This window comes from Pteropus medius, unplaced genomic scaffold (genome assembly GCF_902729225.1).
Source record: "Pteropus medius unplaced genomic scaffold, Ma_sr-lr_union100, whole genome shotgun sequence".
Lineage (NCBI taxonomy): Eukaryota > Metazoa > Chordata > Mammalia > Chiroptera > Pteropodidae > Pteropus > Pteropus medius.
In genome coordinates, this window is record NW_024340701.1 from 12,627,049 (window position 1) to 12,647,143 (window position 20,095).

Here is a 20,095-nt window from a genome sequence, read left to right on the forward strand (position 1 = left end):
CATGTTCTTATTTGGAAGTAATAACAGATAATTGACACAACCAGACTTTTCTTATTTAAAAAAGACAACAACAAAATAAAAAATAAAATGAGACTGGGGTGGGGAGTGCAAATGAAAATCTCACCAAACTCCATGGGGAAGCTATAATGTGAAGTCTGTGCTAATGTAGCAAATGTTATTGTGATGATGTATGAGGATTTTCTTTTCTTTATTTTTTATGCCATGAAGCCGTTCCATGTATTTTTATCATAGAAATTTAGTTTTAGAAAGATTTAAAAGTAATTTAACTCCCAAACCTATGCCTGAATCATTCTTTATCATTGGAATTATATGAGCTAACATGTTCTAAATGCTTCTATGTATCAGCTATCATATACAAGTTTGCCTAAGTTCTTCCATGTTATCCAATAATAATTCAATTAGTTGAATTCAATAATAGTTCAAAAAGTAGGGATTATTATCGCCATTGGACAGATGAGACAATGAATGAACAGAGAGGCTAAGTAAATTGCCCAAGGTCATCTTCCTAGTAAGTACAGATCTAGGACTCATATCCAGGTCTGTATGGCTCCAAAGCATATGCTCCTTCCTCTATATTAATCCTCAATTTTACACCCATAATATACAAACTGTCTATTTTAAACAACAGATTGTGATTCTTTTAAAATATTAATAAAAAAGTAACATAGAAAGACATCTAGTCAACTTTCCCACCTAGACCTAAAGTTCCTCTAAATAACACCAAAGTGGACATCATTCAGTTTTGGTTTGTAACCTTTCCAGGGACAAGGAATTCAATACATTTCCAAAGTTATTCCCCAAATACCTTATTTCTTTCTTTATAACATTGAGCCAAATCCTGACATCAGTGAAAATAACCAAAGTTTATTTTTCATGGCATTTGCACTACACTATTTCACAGAATAACAAAAATGATTTTTCAAATTTAGGGTCATTTTGGCTGCGAAATTAGCAGCCAATTGAATCAGCAATTGTTCTTTGGTGTGATATATTGTTAACTCGCAAAAAAATGATATCCCAACATACCTACTCTTCTGCAACCTTCTTCACTTTTATATACAATTCTACAGCATTAGATGTTATTACATTATGGGTGTTTTCTTCTGTTGACTCAGCTATGCATTACTACCTTCTTAGTCGGGATTGTAGTGGGCATACAATCCACTCATTGTCTTCAGATTGTGTTATCTTTAAATTTATAAAAATAGGTGAGAACTGAAAAAATAAAGTATATAAAAAGAGGTATGGGACCATAGAGGAATTTCAAGCCAGATCTGCTTAAGGAGGATGGAAATGACTCCATGAAGGAATTGACATATAAAATAGAAGTTGAAAGAAAAAAGAGATGAAAAAATACTCCAAATAGGGTGAAGGGCTTGTTCTTGGAGAAAATGACAGTGATTCCTAACTATTGAAACTCAGACTACCTAAGGTGGGTTATAATCATGCAGGGCGCTGGATTATAAAACAGATACTTGGATCACTCTGAATTTATTAAATTAGAATTAAACAGGAGAAGAAAATCTGTATTCTTAGCAAACATCTCAAGTGATTTTTATGCCCATTAAAGTTTGAGGAACGACATCATATGGAGTGACAAAGGAAAGTCTTTTCCATAACTGTGCAAAAGTTACCCATAATTTCAGGTAATATACTGGTTAAAGACATTGACTTTACGTTCCATAATACTGATTTTGAATCCTAGCTTCAGACATAACTTGCTGCGTGACTTTTGGCAAGTTACTTATCTCTGATTTTCAGGCTCTCATCTGCGAGATTTAAAAAATAATACTTATCAAGATAAGACGTATAAAATATTTAGCACAGAGTCTGGTGCTCACTTGGTCAGCCCTTGACAAATAGTAATTTTACTTTAGTCATAAGTGAAAGTGTTATCTCCTTTATCAACATTTCCCTGTTACCCAAGTTCAGAAGGATTGTTCCTTTCTTTAGACACCCAAACCTTTCTTTATTGACAGGCAAAACTAAAGTTCAAAATACCAAAGTTGTATGGTACACAGAAACTGAGGAAAGTCTATTACATAGATAAAAAGAGAGTTAGTGTAATCTGACTACCCTGTTATTTACTAATAACAATAAATACAAGCATTAGAAATCACCCACTTAAAAAAAACAGATTAATTAGTATTAAAAAAAAAGATCTCTGATAAAGCACAATTCTTCAGAACCTTTAATTTTGCAGAAAAGAATACCAAAGCATTGCTTCATCACAATGTTCTCAGGTGGATTATACCCAGGAGCTTTGCAGACTGTGCTGCTTTTAAACCTATGAGCCAACCTTTATCAGCTTGAAATTTAATGTCTTTTGCAGTTACATTTTCCCCTGTTTTGCTTTTGCAAGTCTAAGCAAAATCATTGTGTAATTGCCTGGCCTCTTCACCAGTTATCTCAGTGCTTTAAGACATAGTTTCTGAGCCAGGTCTTCTGTTCATACTGTGAAAAGATGCAGCACAAACAGATCTCCTCTCTCTATGCCACTCTCTATATACATCCACATAGTCTATGGGAATGGGGAACAGTAATTGTTCCTATATTATTTTCTTTAATTAGGTTGAACTAAATCAGGGGTATGTAAAGAGATCATGGATTTTAAAAAGTACTGTCAGAAAGGAGGAGAGATGAATAGATGGAGCACAGGACTTTTAGGGCAGTGAAACTACTCTATATGATACCATAATGATGGCTACATGTCGTTATACATTTGTCCAAACCCATAGAATGTGCAACACCAAGAATGAAGCTTACGTTAAATTATAGACTTTGTATGATTACATCGCGTCAGTCTAGATTCATCAGCTGTAATAAATGTACCACTCTGGTGGGGGGCGTTGAAAATGGGGGAGGCTATGTATATGTAGGGGAAAAGAGTATATGTGCTATCTCTGTACTTCTCTCTCAATTTTGCTGTAAATGCAAAACTGCTTTAAGAAAATCAAGTCCTACAAAAGTGTCCTATACAAATATAAATCTGTGCTTTCTTAAAATTATAAATTGTTAAACTAAATGTGGCAAGGTATTTATCTCTTTATAGAAATTTTCCACATACATACAATGAACTTATTTTGTTTTGCTTTTAAACCAAACTAGAATTACACAATTTTGTAATCTTTGAAAAAATTCCTGTCAACAATATAACAAGGTATCTTTAAACATCAATACTTAATGGCACTGCAAGAAGATTGTAAATGTCTAAATAGTATTTCGTTATGTACATATGAGAGTTTATTTAACTAGTCCTATATTGTTGAATGTTTATCGTTTCCCACTTTTTTCCAGTTTAAATATTGTTGCTCTGCTAGATTTGTTTCTTTGCTCTTAGTTCTTTGCCTCCTCCCCAGCAGAAATCTGACCTGTGTGGACTGATCAGCTGATTAGCTCCCATGTCCTCTGATTCTGGCGGATTTTGGCCAGTAAAATGTCCTGGCAGGAGATGGCTTTCTCCCTGCAAAATTGCCTCAAGATACTTGTGTCTCTTGCCCAAAGATCATTACTTTTCTCAAGGTGGCCTGAGCTACCCTCTTTTCATCTCTGCAGATCTAAGGTTGGTAACAACTTTGCATCTGCTAGCCCATGGTTCCTGCACTATACCTTACACTTCTCTGACTTCTGTAAACAAACCCTCCTCGAATCACCCTAATTTGAGTTATATAATCTATTTCTTACTGGATCTTGACTTAAACATTTTTGTGTAAATTTTTGAAACCAAAACATTACATCCACCTGTAATTGTTGCCACAGAATTGATTTATAGATGGAAAATTTTAGCCAAAATACATGCACTTTTAAGGCTTTTAATAAGTATACTTAGAAAACAGTAGCATATGAGTTCTCTTTTTTCTAAATCCTTGTCAACTCTGAGTATTTCCATTATAGAAATATTTCTAATTTGATTGGTAAGAATAATACCCTTTTGCTGTTTAAATTTCTTGTATTACCACTCGGATTGAGTCCCCCAGCTTCTCCTCCCACCCCCAACACACATATCTAGTGTTCATTTTTTTTTCCTTTTGTGATTTGCCTATCTAGACCTTTGGCCAATTTTTGAAACTGAGCTGCTCATCTTTTTTCTATTGATTTGTAAGAGATCTTTATACATTAAGTATAAGTAAAAAAGATTAAGTTTTTACTATCACATATATTGTCAGTAGTGTTTTGTTTTTAATTTTTAAAATTTTTATTGTAATTTTTTGATATATAGAGTTTCACATAATAAAGTAACAACTTTTACCTCATAGTCTCAATATTTAAGATCAGTGGGCACCTATTTTTTATAACATCGATTTGTCATTCATTCATATTATGCTATATTCTTTTACTTAAAATGTTATACCTATGTCTTGTGCTAGAGGCATATGTCCAGAACAGTATCTCATGCTTCTTTACTCCTCACAGTGCCTAGAATAATAATAGTAATAATAATAATAAATCCATTGTAGGAGATTAATAAAGAAATATTTTAGTGCAGTGGAAAGGGCATAGGAGAAGTGTGCTTTTAGCATTTACTTCATCACTTTGAACTTGTAAAAATGGAGATAATAGTGTGTGCTCTGATATTCTATTTTGAAGAGACTGAGTTCATAAATATTAAGATATTCTGTAGATTATATATCAAGAAAAGTAACAAACAAAAACAAGGTATTAGGATAAGTAGGTTACTTGACTTTTTAAATCACAAAGTTTACCCAGGTTATGTATAGAGACTATAATTGTTCATTGCTACCATCTCCTGACTAGATTATCATCATGACTTCCTATATGGTATCTCTCTTCCAGGTTATCTTCCATACAGCAGCAAGAAATGTCCTTTGGAAAGCATAAATTCCACTCCATCCTTCACTACTATCGATTCTACATAGAACATTACATTCTACATAGAAAAAATCCAGAATTCCTGCCATGGTTCACATGGCCTGTGATCTGAGCTCTGCTGGCCTCTCTGACCTCATTTTCTGCCTCCTCTTCCTTTGTTCACTCTGTTCCACCAACATTGGCTTCCTTGCTCCTCCTTGAGGACTTTATGTGTTCCCTCAGCCCAGAATGTTCTTTCCTCAGATATTTGCATGATTTACTCTCTGTTTAGATCTGTGGAGGCATGGTGGTGACAACCTGTGGTGTCACTTGGTTTAGGCTGGACCTCATGGTCAAGAAAGCAGCAGCTAGATGGGTATCCTGATCTCTGGGCACTGTGCTCCCAGAAAGCAAGACTGTCCCACTTTTTATGATGCAAGCATTAGGCAGCCTTGTACAAAAAAATCTGCTTGGCTTCCAAGTGATCAGCTTTAGGTTCAGTTTGTTGCAGTTGCTAGGAAAGTCAATATCTGGAGAACTTGGGGCCTATGGGAAGTTGCAGCCTCTTCTGAGGCAAGAGAGAGTTTTATGGAAAGTTGGAATCTGGTGAGCCACACCCACGGGAATAAAGTTAGGTCAGTCTTAGCCAGCTCACTGCTAGCTAACCATGGGCAACTCTTATTGGATAATTTCTGGTTCTTATCTCCACTTAGTCTCAGTTAAAATGTCACTTATGCAAAGAGGCCTTCTGGAAACACCCCTTATAACTTGATATACTTTTATAATTCTTTTTTTTCTCCTTAACTGCACTATTGGTCATTGTTTATCTGTATGTTGTGTGTTTACCATCACTAGAACTTTAGGTACACTGCTGTATCCCTCAAGGCTTGGCACTCAGTAAGTGCTCAATTAATGCTTGTGAAAAGACTATTGATGGAATTCCATATATACATTAATTCTTATAGCTGTTACTGTTAACCCTTTTAAAAAGTCCAAGAAAGTAAAATATGTATCCATATGAAGGGCTTTGAGGGATTAAAAAATGACACCATATGGGCTCCAAGAGAATCATATGGGAAAATAACATTTATTGGCTATAAATATCAATGTACATTATTACAGATATTTGCTACTTTTTCCCATAAAACATGTAGTCAGCTTCTCCTGTGCTTAATAATGCTGTACCAACAGCAGTGTAACTATGGATGAAGTGCTTTGGGTCATTGATTCTTGGCATCGGAAGGAACTCTAGAGGCCAACTTTATTCACTGGAAGTATCTGAATTCACAAGTGTTTCTTGAAATCAACCCAATTCCACTTTTATTTAACAACTCAATCCCCAGATTCTATAAATATTCCTCTAGGCCAGCAGTCCCAACCTTTTTGGTACCAGGGACCAGTGCTCCTATGAAAATCTGATGCCTGATGATCTGAGGTGGAGCTGTGGTGGTGATGTTAGCACTGGGGAGTGACTGCAAATCTAGATGAAGCTTCGCTTGCTCACCTGCTGCTCACCTCCTGCTGTATTGCCCTGTTCCTAAGAGGCCACGGACTAGTGCCAGTCTGTGGCCCGGGGGTCGGGGACCTCTGCTCTAGGCCACATTTCATACCCTGGATCTTCCATGATGCTACGCCTTTAGTACGCCAGGGTCTCTCCTAAAATGTGGCATCCAGAGTGGAGCATAGTACTACATAGGTGACATGTCCAATTCTGAATATAGTGGGCCTCTCACATCTCTCTTATCTGGATACTCTCAGCTCATGGTGAACTCAAACACAAGTGTAATGGGGAAACACTCTATTTTATCTTCTGTTACTACCACACAGTTCTGATCACCAAATATGTGGGATTTGCTTTATACCTAGCAGTTCTCCCACACCAGCAAGGTGTCCTGCAATTCAATTAAGTTCTGATACTATTTATGTGGAGTTACTGCAGATCTCACAGGTTAAGGCCTCAGTCTCACAAGACTGCCCCACCTCCTTCAGATGTCAATCACAAGCCCAAGTTGTTACCTGTGTTTCTGACAGATGGGCTGTAAATCAGGGTTTCCCTGACCACCTCCTCCAGTTTGATTAATTTGCTCGAGTGGCTCAGAGAACTCAGGAAGACTGTTTACTTACTAGGTTACTGGTTTATTATTGAAAGAGTAAACTCAGAAATAGCCAGATGTATGAGATGCAGAGGGCAAAGTATGTGGGAAGGGGCATGGAACTTCCATGCCCTTTCTGGGAACAACTACCCTCCCGGCATACAGAGGTGTTCAGCATCCCAGAAGCTCTCTGAATTCTATACTTTTGGGCTTTTTATGTAGGCTTCATCACATAGTTATGATCAATCATTAACTCAATCTCTAGTCCCTCTCCAGTTCTGGGAGAATGGGGCCGGGGTAAAAGTTCCAAGCTTTTAATTATGCGCTGGTCTTTCTGGTGACCAGCCTCCATCCTAAAGCAATCCGGGAACCTAATGAGCATATCCTCTTTTAAAACAAAAGGTACACCATCACCCAGGAGATTCCAAGAGATTTAGGAGCTCTGTGTCAGAAACCAAGGTCAAAGACCAAATATTAAAAAATATTCCTAATGCTCTTATATTTTAGGAAATAGCAAGGGTTTTAGGAGCTTCAAGCCAGGAACTGGGAGCAGAGACCAATATATATATTTTCTATTAGTTCATATCAAGTAAAACCCATATGATCATTTACATGTACTCTTAACTAAAAACAAACTTTGTATATATCTCTGTAAGTTTAGCTCATTTTCCTTCCAAGGAAACCTTCATGTTTACTGAAGTGATTTGTCTGTCTCCCTTCAGTTGCGGTTTGCAAAATGTTGACTAAGAACAAGGGTAAGACACAAAACCTCTCCGCCTTCTTACTTCCAACATGTAGTGTTTACATCAGTTGTTCATGTTGGTATGTCATCTGTCTTAATACTATTCAGTCTAGAATTAATTCTCTGCTTTATTTCAAGATTTTGTGAGAGAAATGTGCCTAATGACTCACTGAAATTAACAAATACTATGTCTTCATCATTACTTCATTCGGACTGCAGTTACTTCATCAATAAAGAAAATGGGACCAGTTTGGCATAATCTCTTTTTAGTCAACATGTACCATCACTTTGTGTTTTGTTTTCACAACTAATGTATTTAATTCTGTGGCCTGCAGTTTTGCCAGGGATTGTTTATAAGCCTCAAGTTCTGTGGTTTTGTAAGCCACTTTTATCTTATTAGAAAATGAAGATATTTTTCTCCTGTCACCTGCCATATCTTCTCAAAGAGCTATCAAAGATTACTCCTCAGGGTTCCATAGTAACAGCTGCATGCTATTTTAGCAACACGGGTCTTTACTTGGATTTAAAGCAACTAACTACTGTCTTTACAGAACTTAACTTTTCCTGGTGTCCATTTTGCTCCAATTTATCAGATTTTCAATACGTACAAGACTTTGTATTCAGTACTAATGCTACAATTGTGCTCATAGAGTGTACAGTTAAATGGGAGAGACAGAAATGCATAGGAAATTGTCATAGAATGTCATAATTCCTAAGGGAGTGATGCAAGTCCACAGGGGGAGAAGGCTGGTGAATCTGGGGCTGGTGGTGGCAGCACCTGACTAGACTTGTATTTTAGAAAGATGACACTGGCTGTACTTGAGAATTGGGCTTCACTGTAATGTTGCATAGGAGTCACCGTGGGAGTTGATTAAAATGAATATTCTGAATCAATATGTCTGGAGAGGGGCTCAAGAGTCTGTATTTTTAACAAAGTCTCAAGTGGTAGTTCCTGGACTACACTTTAAGGAGCAAGGCTTTAGTGAGTATATTGAAGAATGAGAAGATTAGAGGCAGAGATTTGGGTTGGAAGGCTAGTGTAGTGATCTAGGAGGAAAATGATGCCAGCACAAACTAGGGGACACTTGTTTTACTCTTTAAAGCCTATTAAAGTTTGATTTCCTTTGGACAAAATATCCAACTAGGTAGTGAGTATTTTCCTTTCATCTGTGAATAATTGTACAAGCTAAATTATGGAAAGAGGGAGAGACCTCAATTCCAGTCTTATAACTAATAATAACTGGCCTCGGTTTAAGCCCACCAAGGCCTCAGTTGTCTCATCTATAAAATGGAAGACCGGTTTTTATGGGTTGAGTTGTGGTTTCCCCCTCCGATTTGTATGTTTAAATCTTAACTTCTAGTACCTCAGAATGTCACTGTATTTGGAAATAGGGTGATTACAGATGTAATTAGTTTAGAGTAGGATGGGTCCCTAATCTAAATGACTAGTGTGCTTATAAAGGAAGAAATTTGTACACAGACACATTTACCATACCTGCCATGTGAAGCTTAGAGTTATGCTGCTACAAACACAAGGAAATACCAGAAGCAAGGAGAGAGATCTGGAACAGATAGATCCTTACTAGGCAACTTCAGAGAGGGCACAGCTCTACCAACACCTTGATTTCAGACTTCTAGCCTCTAGAACTGTAAGACAATAAGTTTCTGTTGGTCTAAGCCACCCGGTTTGTGGTACTTTGATAACAGCAGCCCTAGCAAATTAAAATACCGATTTATACATTTAACATAATTTTTAAGTCTAACGTACTATTCCATCTTCTCCACATATCTTATAGGAAATATGAACTAAATGTAATTATGCTGGAAGATTTCTGTTTTTCCATCCATTATTAATTTGTGATTTTTCTTTTTAATTCAGATTCTCCTTTTAGAGACTTCTTCCCTTTTATTTTTTATTTTTTGGCTTTATGTTCTTATGTAGATTTTTTTACTAATAGGCTCAACTGATTCAACCCAAAGAAAACACTCTCTTGAAACCCTGCAGCATAACCAAAATGCTTCAGAGATAGATTTTGGGACATGTATGACATGATAGTTGTGGGTCTGTCCTTACCTCAGCGATTAGAAGACTTTTGAGAATTATTTATTTTTGAACCACACAGGAATATTTTAGCAAAGCATGTTAATTGTCTTATGTCATTGAAGCAAAATTAACATCAAGCCCATAGAAAACAAACAGAAAAATCTGTATTAATTTTTAAAAAAACTTTTTTTTTCAGTTGTCATGGAAGAAAAAACTATATCTTTTATTTCACAATTAATGTAGCCGAATCAATGTACTCTTTTATTTTCTGGATTCTGAAGTTTAAAGAATAAAGAAGAAAAATAAAAGTCACCTTCTTATAAGACAAAGAAAATTTTTCCTTATTTAAAAGGATAGGATCCTTCCCCTGCCAACCCATTTAGGAACATTTTAGACTCTAATAACCTTGGAAAAAGGAAGGGATTTGAGATTGTTAATAAACAATCTCAGAGAAGAATGGAATTAGTAGAGCAGTAAGGAGAACTGAGCAGGGTGTCCATACTGATCTAACTTACTTTCCTTGACAATGACTGGCATGTGACAGGAGATCTTACAATAATCTGTCTCAGTTTTCTCATTTACAAAACAAAGGTAACTTGCCTCCTAGGCATAGAATATAAAAGGGATAGAAACATTTCATAGAAAGAGATTTGATTTTTTCATTAAACGTCTTATATCCATGGAAGGATTTGCCTCAATAATAGCAGAACCATTTATTAAGCATGCTGAATATACTATTAGAGACAGGAAAGATGTTTTGCATATTTTTCTCACTTGATCCTCACAACAACCCTAGATTGTTTTTATCTCCACTTGATAGATTATAGAATCTGAGGCCAGAGATGTTAATTAACTTTCTCAATGTCAAAAAAGCCAGAAATGCACAAAGCCAAGGTCCAAACTTTCATCTCTCAGCTCTGTAGGGATCCCAAATGCATGACTCATGTGCTGCAAACCTCTATTCCTGTGCTATGGCAGACATTACTAAGTGATTATAGCATGCACTTTGGAATCTCTTGGGGCTGTCAATACTGATGGTGGAGAAGTAAAACCAATTTGCCCTTCTAAAACCTGTACTCTGTAACAGTGGTCCTGATGGCCTCATCTTCAGAGACTCTGATTCAATAGATCTTGGGTTGGACCCAAAATCTTTATTTTTAAAGTCTCTCCAGGTGATTCTGATGATAGCCAGATTTGGTCTCCACTGCTTTCTGTGCCAGTGCTTAGTGATGTCGGACCTTTTTTTCTGTTAGTGCCTTTGTTTGGTCTGTGGGTTTCTGAAGTAGACACAAGAGCTATGGAAATCATCTTAGGAGGGAAAGACATTATTGACTAGCTACTGTTTATGAAATGACTACTAGATGAAAGGTATGTCTAGTACCTTCTTTTTCTCTTGTGAACCACCACAAGTCTGGAGGGAAGAGGTAGTCATATCTGTCAGTACCAAACATCTAGTGAATTTTAGAAATACGAGTATCCTCCCTTAAATGTGACTGCGATGAGCTTAGAAGGGAAGAAAGACTTCTTAGTTATACTCTGAGAAGATCCTGCTTGGAGAAATACCGAATAAGAAGAATAAATAAAAATCTTATAATTTATTATTAATCCCATTCCTTTATAACAAATTGACTAACAACTTCTCTTCCTTTCTCCCTCCCACCCCCAAAATTAGTACATGTGGTAGACCTGATGAGGAGAAGCAGCAGTACTGCATTAATATTTATAAATGTCTCAGTGCTTATATTTCCCATCTATTTGGAAAATCAGCCCAAGTAATTAAGGAGTATGAGGAATTATAAAGATGAAAAATATCAGGAAAACAGTGCACATGGAAACTATCAACACTATTTTATTTCTACTGTTATATCTTAATGATTTAATTTTCCATAGATGGCATTGTTAAACTGTGAATTTCTAGATTAAAAAAAAAAATACCCAAACTTCATTATCATCCAGGCAAAACTTATTTTTTCAAACAGTAAACTTACGTCTTTGGTTTCTCCACAAGGTACTGAAAGTGTTTACTTCCAATGATTTTCACCACCATCTCAGGCATTGCATCTGCTGCACGGGGATTCTTCCAAACTGAAGACATGATTCTTCTCAAACCCCCTTCAAATCCTTGGGGGTGGAAAATGAGTAAATATCTTCCTCTTGACTTTCCACTAGGCAACTGTAGCATCCTTGTCAATAACAACAGTGATAAAAACAACGGACCAAGTGCTTTACCTGTATTATCTCATTTAACGCTCCCAATAAAGATATGAGTTAAATACTCTTAATTATTATTATTCTTGTTTTATGTTGAGGGAATAGGCATAATGTAGTTATGTAACTAAACATCAAATAATGTAGTTAGCAGAGTTGGGATTCCCACCTAAGAAGTTTGTACAACTAGTCTTCTGAGCCATTTGGCAGCTCTACCTCCCTGATTTCAGATGGCATTCTTGAGAGGTCAGAGTGGAAGCCAGGACTTTAATGGGACATATGAATATCTTATATTCAGCTCTGATGTTCAGTTTCCGCTTTTATAAAACCTGGATAATTCCAGTTCTCTTCTCAGACATGGAGGGTGAATCCAACAAGATAATGTATCTGAAAGAGTGCCATACATAAGAAAAGAGTTTTGTTGTAGTTGTAGTTGTTATGGCTGACCTGTTTTTGTAACAAGCCAATGCATCTGAAATTGAAATCCTGCACTAGATAAGCAGCAGGTGTTTAAACAGGTCTGGTGCTAAGGGAAACTTAGAAGTTCTGTAAACTCAGCCCTAGGCTGACCACTCCCTTTCAGAGCCTCTCAGATTGAAAGGCTTTTACAGACTAGGAAACTGAGGCCCAGAGAGGGTGTCCCACAGCGAGTGAGAGAATATCTGTTTCTAGTACTCGGGTCTGACAGCTAGACCAGCATTTTTCCCAAGACCCCAGCTTCACTTAGTATATGGTCAGCACTAGGAGCTGCTCAATGAGGGAGCCCTATCCAGCGGGACCTGCAACCTCTTTGATGCTTTCTGGAAACTCTAAGGACAAGGGCTTAATGCTTGTGGGGTCCCTTCTCTGTCCAGCAGCTGCGTGTCAGTCCTGAGCTCCTTCTAGGGAGAGATCAGAGGGAGTGGCCTTACCACGAGGCTGCGTTTCACCACCCAGGCAGCTCAGGAGTGCGCCGTCTGTATTCTCAGGAGGAACCAGCTGCGGAGGCCCCTTGGGAGCAGGGTTGGGCAGGGGATTGAAGCCCAGGAGTCTGGCCAATCACAGGGCCCGGTGCGCGGGTGGAGGCTGCACCTGCCCTGATCGCTAAGGACTCTTGAGTTCTGTTGCTGGGCGGGACCAAGTTTCTTTCCACCTGCAGGAGGCAAGGGACCTTCACCACAGGTGCCCAGGCAGTGGCTGCTGACAGGCTTAGATGTTCTTAAATCTGTGTTTTGGGGCTTCCTCAATGATCTGTGAGCGGTTTTTTTGAAGTTCACCTGCTGTGGTCACACCTGTCCCTCGTTTTCCCTTAAATTTCTTCTCTCTTTATGAGATTTGCATGTAGTTGGAAATCTTACACTTGTTGCTTCAAATCCAGGCTTTGAATAAATTCCTTCTGTTCCCCAAGATTCAGTTTTCTCTTCTGTAAAATGGAGAAAAATAATAACACACACTTAAAGGTAAGTTGGTGATGAAATTAAGGATATAAAAAATAATTTTGAGTGGTAACGATATGCCAGATCCCTCATTCAAGCCAGATAACTGTTACCTTGTAAGTTAACAATTACCAATAAATCAATTTTATTTCTAAATTAAAGATTAAGGAAACAAGGCTTGTCCTGTTGAGAAATTACCCAAGACCCCACAGAAGCAATCAGTAGAGCCAAGAATTGAATATAAACCTAAACAGTCCAAATTTCCAGGTACTCTTTACTATGGTATAGCCTTCAGCACATCTGGATAAAGGCAGTTTAAACTGACTCCAAAACGGTGTTTTTTCATCATTAGTAGCAAGACCCAGCATCCATATCACCTGCCTCTTTCCCTCTAGGTGAACCATGTTTTGTGGTTTATTGTACTATCAGCTGGCACATGCAGCCAGAGATACAATCATGTCCTCTCTAGGGTTCACTTTCTAGTGGGCAAGACACATGGGCACATTCTATGACATACAAAGTGCCATGAGTTTACAGAATAGGGGCCAATACCCTCTCACTCCTCTAGCTCAGCCTTCACATTGTCTCCAGATCAGTCCTCCAAAGGCTCAACTGGGATAGCTCCCTCTTATAGTCCAATGTTTCGAAGGGCTGCCATCAGCCATGGAGGTTGTCCATGGTTTCAAAGTATTCTTAAAGACCTAAATCTTGATTTCCTACCACTTTTCCCTACCTTGCTATACTTCATCCAACCCAGTCTACTTGCCTTAATCTGCCTTTCATTTTTCTGCCTCTGTGCCTTTGTTCATTTCATTTTGTTCCCTCTGTACCCCCTCCTTTTTTAAGTATATTAAAAAAAAACTATTATATTAGTTTCAGGTGTAGAGCATAGTGGTTTAACATCTGTATACCTTATGAAGTGATCACCATGACAGTTCTAGTAACTGTCACCATACAAAGTTATTATGATATTATTAACTATATTCTCTACGCTGTACATTGCATCCCCATGACATTTATTTTTTTAACTGGAAATGTGTACCTCTTAATCCTTCACCTTTTGCCCATCTCCCCACCTCTATCCATCTCAAATAGTCACAGGTACATGCCTGGGAATCAGATACTTTGGGTTCAAATCCTAGCTCTGCTAGTTCATTGTGATATTGGGCAAATCACTTAAAATCTTTGTACCTTAATTTCCTCTTCTGTAAAATGAGGATGCCTTTTTGTGAAGATTAATTGAGTTATATAAGTAAGGCACTTAAAACAGTGCTTGATCATAATGAAAACATCAACATTTGCTATCATCATTATAATTATCTATCAAGAAGCCAAACCAGATCCCAAAAGCTGAAAAGTTTCTTCATTCTTTATATAATTTGTGGTTTTGCTGTTATAAAATGTGTCTTTTCTTGCCTAAGAGTAAGACTATTTGTTTGCATCAGTTGTCATACCTTCTAGGACTATACTTGTGATAGGCTAACTAATGACCCCCCAGGGTCCACTTCCTAATCCCTGTAACCTATTAATGTTACCTTCTGTGGCAAAAGGGACTTTGCAGATGTGAATAAATTAAGGATCTTGAGATGGGGAGGTTATCCTGGATTATCCAGGTGGGCCCTAAATATACTTACAGATGTCCTTAGAAGAGGCAGGCAGAGGAAGATTTGACAGAAGAGGACATAGGAGATGTGACCATGGAAGCAAGAGGTTAAAATGATTTAAGGAAGGTGTCCCGAGCCAAAGAATGCAGGTGGAATTAGAAAAGGCAAAGAAATGATTCTCTTTTAGAGTCTCCAGAAGGAAACAGACCCTATTCACCCCTTGACTTAAGCCCGGTGAAGCTGACTTTGGGCATCTGGCATCCAAAATTGTAAGAGAATAAATTTGCATTGTTATAAACCACCAAGTTTGTGATAATTTGTCACAGCAGCCATAGGAAATTAATGCAATGTGATTGAAGGATCCACTTCATAGACCTGATCACACTCTATGCCTTAAGTAGGCCAAACAAAATTCTTATTAATGGCCAGTGTACAGATATTGAAGGAAAAAAAAGTCTTCTTTCTATTGGGGTTACTAAATTGTGAGAATAAGGTGTTGAGGCTGTTGGCAGATATGTACGTCAACACCTATTGCCTTTTTTTAGTAGAAGAAGAGGAAGCCAGGTCAGAGCTGAAAACAGAGTGAGTGTGAGGAAGAGGGACAAGAACAAAGAGCCTGGATCCAGCAATGCCAGGAATTTTAGTTTGTAAAATTCCCAAAAAGAAGAGGGATGAATTTCCCTTTCACTTAAGTTATTTTGAGATGGGCTTCATTAATCTTTACCCAAAGAGGCCTGACTATTAAAAGGCTCTTAAACTTCGAGTTGCTAAGTTTTATATATATCAGGTGCAGTTAACTGGCATTTCAAGTTTTACTGTAAATTCTATGATAAAGCTTGAAGGAGTAAATTAATTTTGATCAAATCAGATATTCTACTAAAGACTATCCTTTGACTTTATCTTGACCTAAAAGTTTTATAAATGCCAACTTGAAACATTATGACATTGGAGGGAGGTTTTCCATTGTGCTGTACTTCCATCAATTTGAAGGTATTTAGATGAAATTTGATACATTTTTCAGACCCAAGGGAACCTTTACAAAGCCATTTCCCAGCCAAATGACTTTGAAAAAGCAATTTTTAACCCTTTTATCTTTAAGGTAGAAGCAAACAATAGTTATCGTAAAGACTGCTATCAGAATTAGAGATAACAAGCTTAGTACCCCTGAATGTAATAGGCTTCCACTAAATGGTATTCTTGTTTATAACAATAGTAGCCAACATTTAGTGAATATTTATTATGTGCCAGACATTTTGCTAAAAGCTTTTCTTTCAATATTTCATTTAATCTTCCTAAGAATTTTATGAAATCAGGACTATTAATATCCCTTTAGAGATGGGGAACCTGAGGCTGAGCGAACATAAATAACTTTCTCAAAGGAACATAGCTAGAAGAGTCAGCTCCAGTGAAAATCCAGGTGTGTGTGACTCTAGAAGCAGCCTTTGTAGCCGGTACTCCACATCTCCTCTGTGGATGCTAGTTAGCCATTGTTATTATTATTATGACTGTTACTATTAATTTTGTCAGTAGCATCATTGTTTTAAGGCTCTAGGTTCCTTAGAGAATGCAGATATTCTATGACAGGATTCTTGAGGAGGAGTGGCCTTTTCTTATCTGGGATTTTCAACTCCACACTGCTTTATGAAATGACATAACCAGGAAACATTTCTCCAGTGGTTTATATTAAACAGGGCAAAACAAAAAGCTATGCAATAAATGTCTCTATAAGATTAAATACTGTGGTTAAAACTACATTCCTTGAATTCAACAGCTTCAGATTACGAGTCACCAGAGAAAGATTCCAGAGAAACATCTTCATCCAATAGAGTAAGCTCTCTCTTTTTTTTTCCCCAAAGAAAGATGAATAGCTGTAATAAGGGAACCAAAGAATGCCCTCTCCTAAAACGCCATGATTTTACATTTTCTGTTGAACAGAGTAAGGAAGAGAAAAAAAATTGTTTCCAATGTTTTGTTTTTGCCCATGTAAGTCTAAGTAGCAATAAAGCACTGCTCTTTTGAACAGTTTAATCATAGATCTATAAAAATGAGACATTTTTGCAGTGAAGTCCTTATCCAAAAAGAGAATGCACAAATACTGATGTTAAATTGAGCTGTATTGCAAAGAATATGGGGCAGTAAACTCCACAGCCCCCACCCCCCAAGTAACATACAGGAGCCAAGCCAATGATCTTTATGACTGATGGGGAACTTTAGGTAAAAATGTGAGCAAGGGCAGGGTGATTGATTTTACAGTAGAATACAAATATGGCCAAGTTTCTTTCCTCTTTAAAATGCTCTCATGGCTTTGGAAAAATAGGATTGTGTAGCATACTGATTAGATAGACCAATTTTGGGTCCTATATTAGTTTACTAGGGTTGCTATAACAGTTCTACGTAGGGAAATGAAGCAGATATTTATGGTTTAAGACTTCTAAAAAGGTATCAGCAGGGTCGTTGCCTTCTGGGGAGGATGAGGAAGAATCTGTTCCATGCCTCTGTCTTTGCTTCTGGTGGTTTACTGACCATATTTGACATTCTATGGCTTGTAGAACTCTGCCTTCATGTTCACATAGTATTCTCCCTGTGTATATGTCTGTGTCCAGATTTTTCTTTATAAGGATATAAGTCGTATTGCATTAGAGGCATACTCTACTCCAGTGTGACTTTACCTTAACTAATTTTATCTGCAATCAGTCTATTTCCATATAGGGTCACATTCTGAGATACTGAGAGTTAAGAATTCAGCATACACATTTTTGGGAGCACAATTTGCTATCAACTGAATGTTTGTGCCTCTCCAATCTTATGTTGATGCTCTGCTCCAATGTGATGGTATTTGGAGGTGTTTGGGCCTTTGGAGGTAATTAGATGAGGTTTAGATAAGGTCAAGAGGGTAGAGCCCCCATGATTGGATTAGTGCCCTTATAAGGAAATGAAGAGACCTGAGCTTCCTCTCTCTACCCTGTGAGGATACTGCAAGAAGGTATACCTATGAAAACTAGGAAGAGGGCTCTCTCCAGGAACCAAATTGGCTGGAACCTTGATCTTGGACTTCCCAGACTTCAAAACTGTGAGGAAAAAAGTTTGTAGTTTAAGGCACTCAATCTATGGAGTTTTTATTATAGCAACCCAACTTTAGACACATTTCAACTTAAAACAGGCCCCTGCTGCTTGAGTCTAAAACCTGGCTCTATACTTAATGTGGTGTTATTTACGCAAGCTACTTTGCCTTTCTGGCACTTTATTTCTTCTAGGATAATACCAATACCTACCATCATGTAAGGAGAAAACAAATAACAAACGTTTAGAATTGTGTTTGGTATATTGAAAGAGTTCATTACCATTAGCCTTATACCTTAATAGGATAATACACAAGTTCTTTATTCTAGCCTCCTTGATTACTGACTTCTTCAATCTCACTTCCCTCTCTTTCTCTCCCCACTAATTAACTGAAGATGAACCAGTTTACCTGCAGTTACTTAAACTTCCTTTGGAGTTTTATCCCTCATGTATTTGAAGAAGTTGTTATTTTTACTTGAAATGTCTTCTCATGGCCCTGTTTCTAACTTTCAAGGTCAAATGTGACCAACTCCATGAAGCTTCCTCAATGTCCCCAGATGGATAGGTCTGCTCCCTTCAGCAAACTACACTTACCACTCTGAACTGTAATTACTGATTTAATATCTTTCTTTCCTGCTCAGTTGCTTCCATTGAAGGTAAATACTATGTCTTATTCATCATAGAGCCAGTACCAAGCACAGTGCTGGCACATAGTATGTGATCATCAATATATGTTAAATACATGGAAGAAAACAAAAATATGTTGGATAATTTATATTAATATAATAGTAATTATAAGTAAACATTATTTAGCAAAGAGTTGCTTCTATTATTTATTTAAGGTTTATTATGTGCCTATCATTTGGTATCTTGTCTCATTTAATTTCAATAATGGTCCTATAAGAAATCTATTATTTTCTTTGTTCTACTGATGAAGAATCTGGTCTCAGCGTGCTAGAGTGGATTAGACAGGATTCTTGGTGTTAAATAATATAAAGTCCATTGAAACTGACTCTAGCAAAAGGGGTATTTACCATGGAACCCAAGTATAGAGATGAACCCAGGCCTCTGGAACAGTTAAAGACATGGAAGAGAATTTTCTTTTACTAGCCCTTATCTCTGTTGTTTTTGTCTACGCCCCGCCCCGGTGTGTCAGCCTCATTCATTCTTTTCTCTGCTATACTGTGGTGTCTTCTGATCCCACAGACCATAGGAAAGGAAGTAACCATCACAATTCATTCGTTTACATCATTTCCATTCAAGAGACTAGTAAACCTAGAATTTTTAGCCCCTTTTACTAGGGACAACCATTTACTATGGTTAGCTTAGTTTGTGTTAGGAGACATCTGAACCAATGAATTGTTACACTAGAGGAAAGGAGATAATAGCAGAAACTTGTCGGTAAGAGCCTTTAGTTATGGGGAAGGACAGAACTGAGAAAGTTATAAGGTTCAGGATCCTGGGAGAGGTTAATCTGATAGGAGGTCGAATAACTTGCCTGAGGTCTTATAGCAAATTGTAGAGCAATTATTCAAATTCACATCTGGTTGACTCTAAAGCATTTCTTTTTTTTCCTTGGACTGTATGACTTTAACTTCTATAGTATAATAAAAGAGACCTGGAAAAAATGTTATAATAAAAGGTTCTAGAGAGTGACTACAGAATAAAAAGTTCTAAACCAAAGAAAGACCATTCTATACACTTCTGGATCTTTAGAAACCTTACCTGCTTTTAAGTTTTAACATCTATAAATCACAGAACCTCAAGGTTTAAAGGAACCTCACAAGTTATGGTATGAAACTATTCTTCTACCCAGCCAGATGGTGCATGGATATTCTTTGTAACATTCTTGTATTCCGAAGCCTCAAAGAGGTTGAATTAAGAACATTGACTCTGAGGCCAAAAGGCTTGGGTTCAAATCTCAACTGTGCCACTTACTTGCATGTCCTTGGGCAATGGGTTTAGCATTTATGCCTTAGAATCCTAATCTGTAAAAGGAGAATAATAAAAACTATGCCTCACTTTTTTCAAAGCAACATTTATTGTGCATTTATCATGTGTGGACCCTCTTCTAAATGTTTTATATTTACCAACGTATT

The 20,095-nt window shown here is 37.3% G+C and overlaps 1 protein-coding gene across 1 annotated transcript in view; it reads right to left on the reverse strand.

Annotated features, from left to right (window-relative positions):
- Positions 1-12,357, reverse strand: part of CUNH1orf87 (chromosome unknown C1orf87 homolog) — a 64,693-nt gene extending 52,336 nt beyond the window's left edge. The window contains 1 exon segment of the mRNA XM_039887778.1: positions 11,698-12,357. Coding sequence (XP_039743712.1) covers positions 11,698-11,891 — 194 coding nt within the window. The 5' untranslated portion in view covers positions 11,892-12,357.
- Between the last annotated feature and the right edge of the window lie 7,738 nt (positions 12,358-20,095).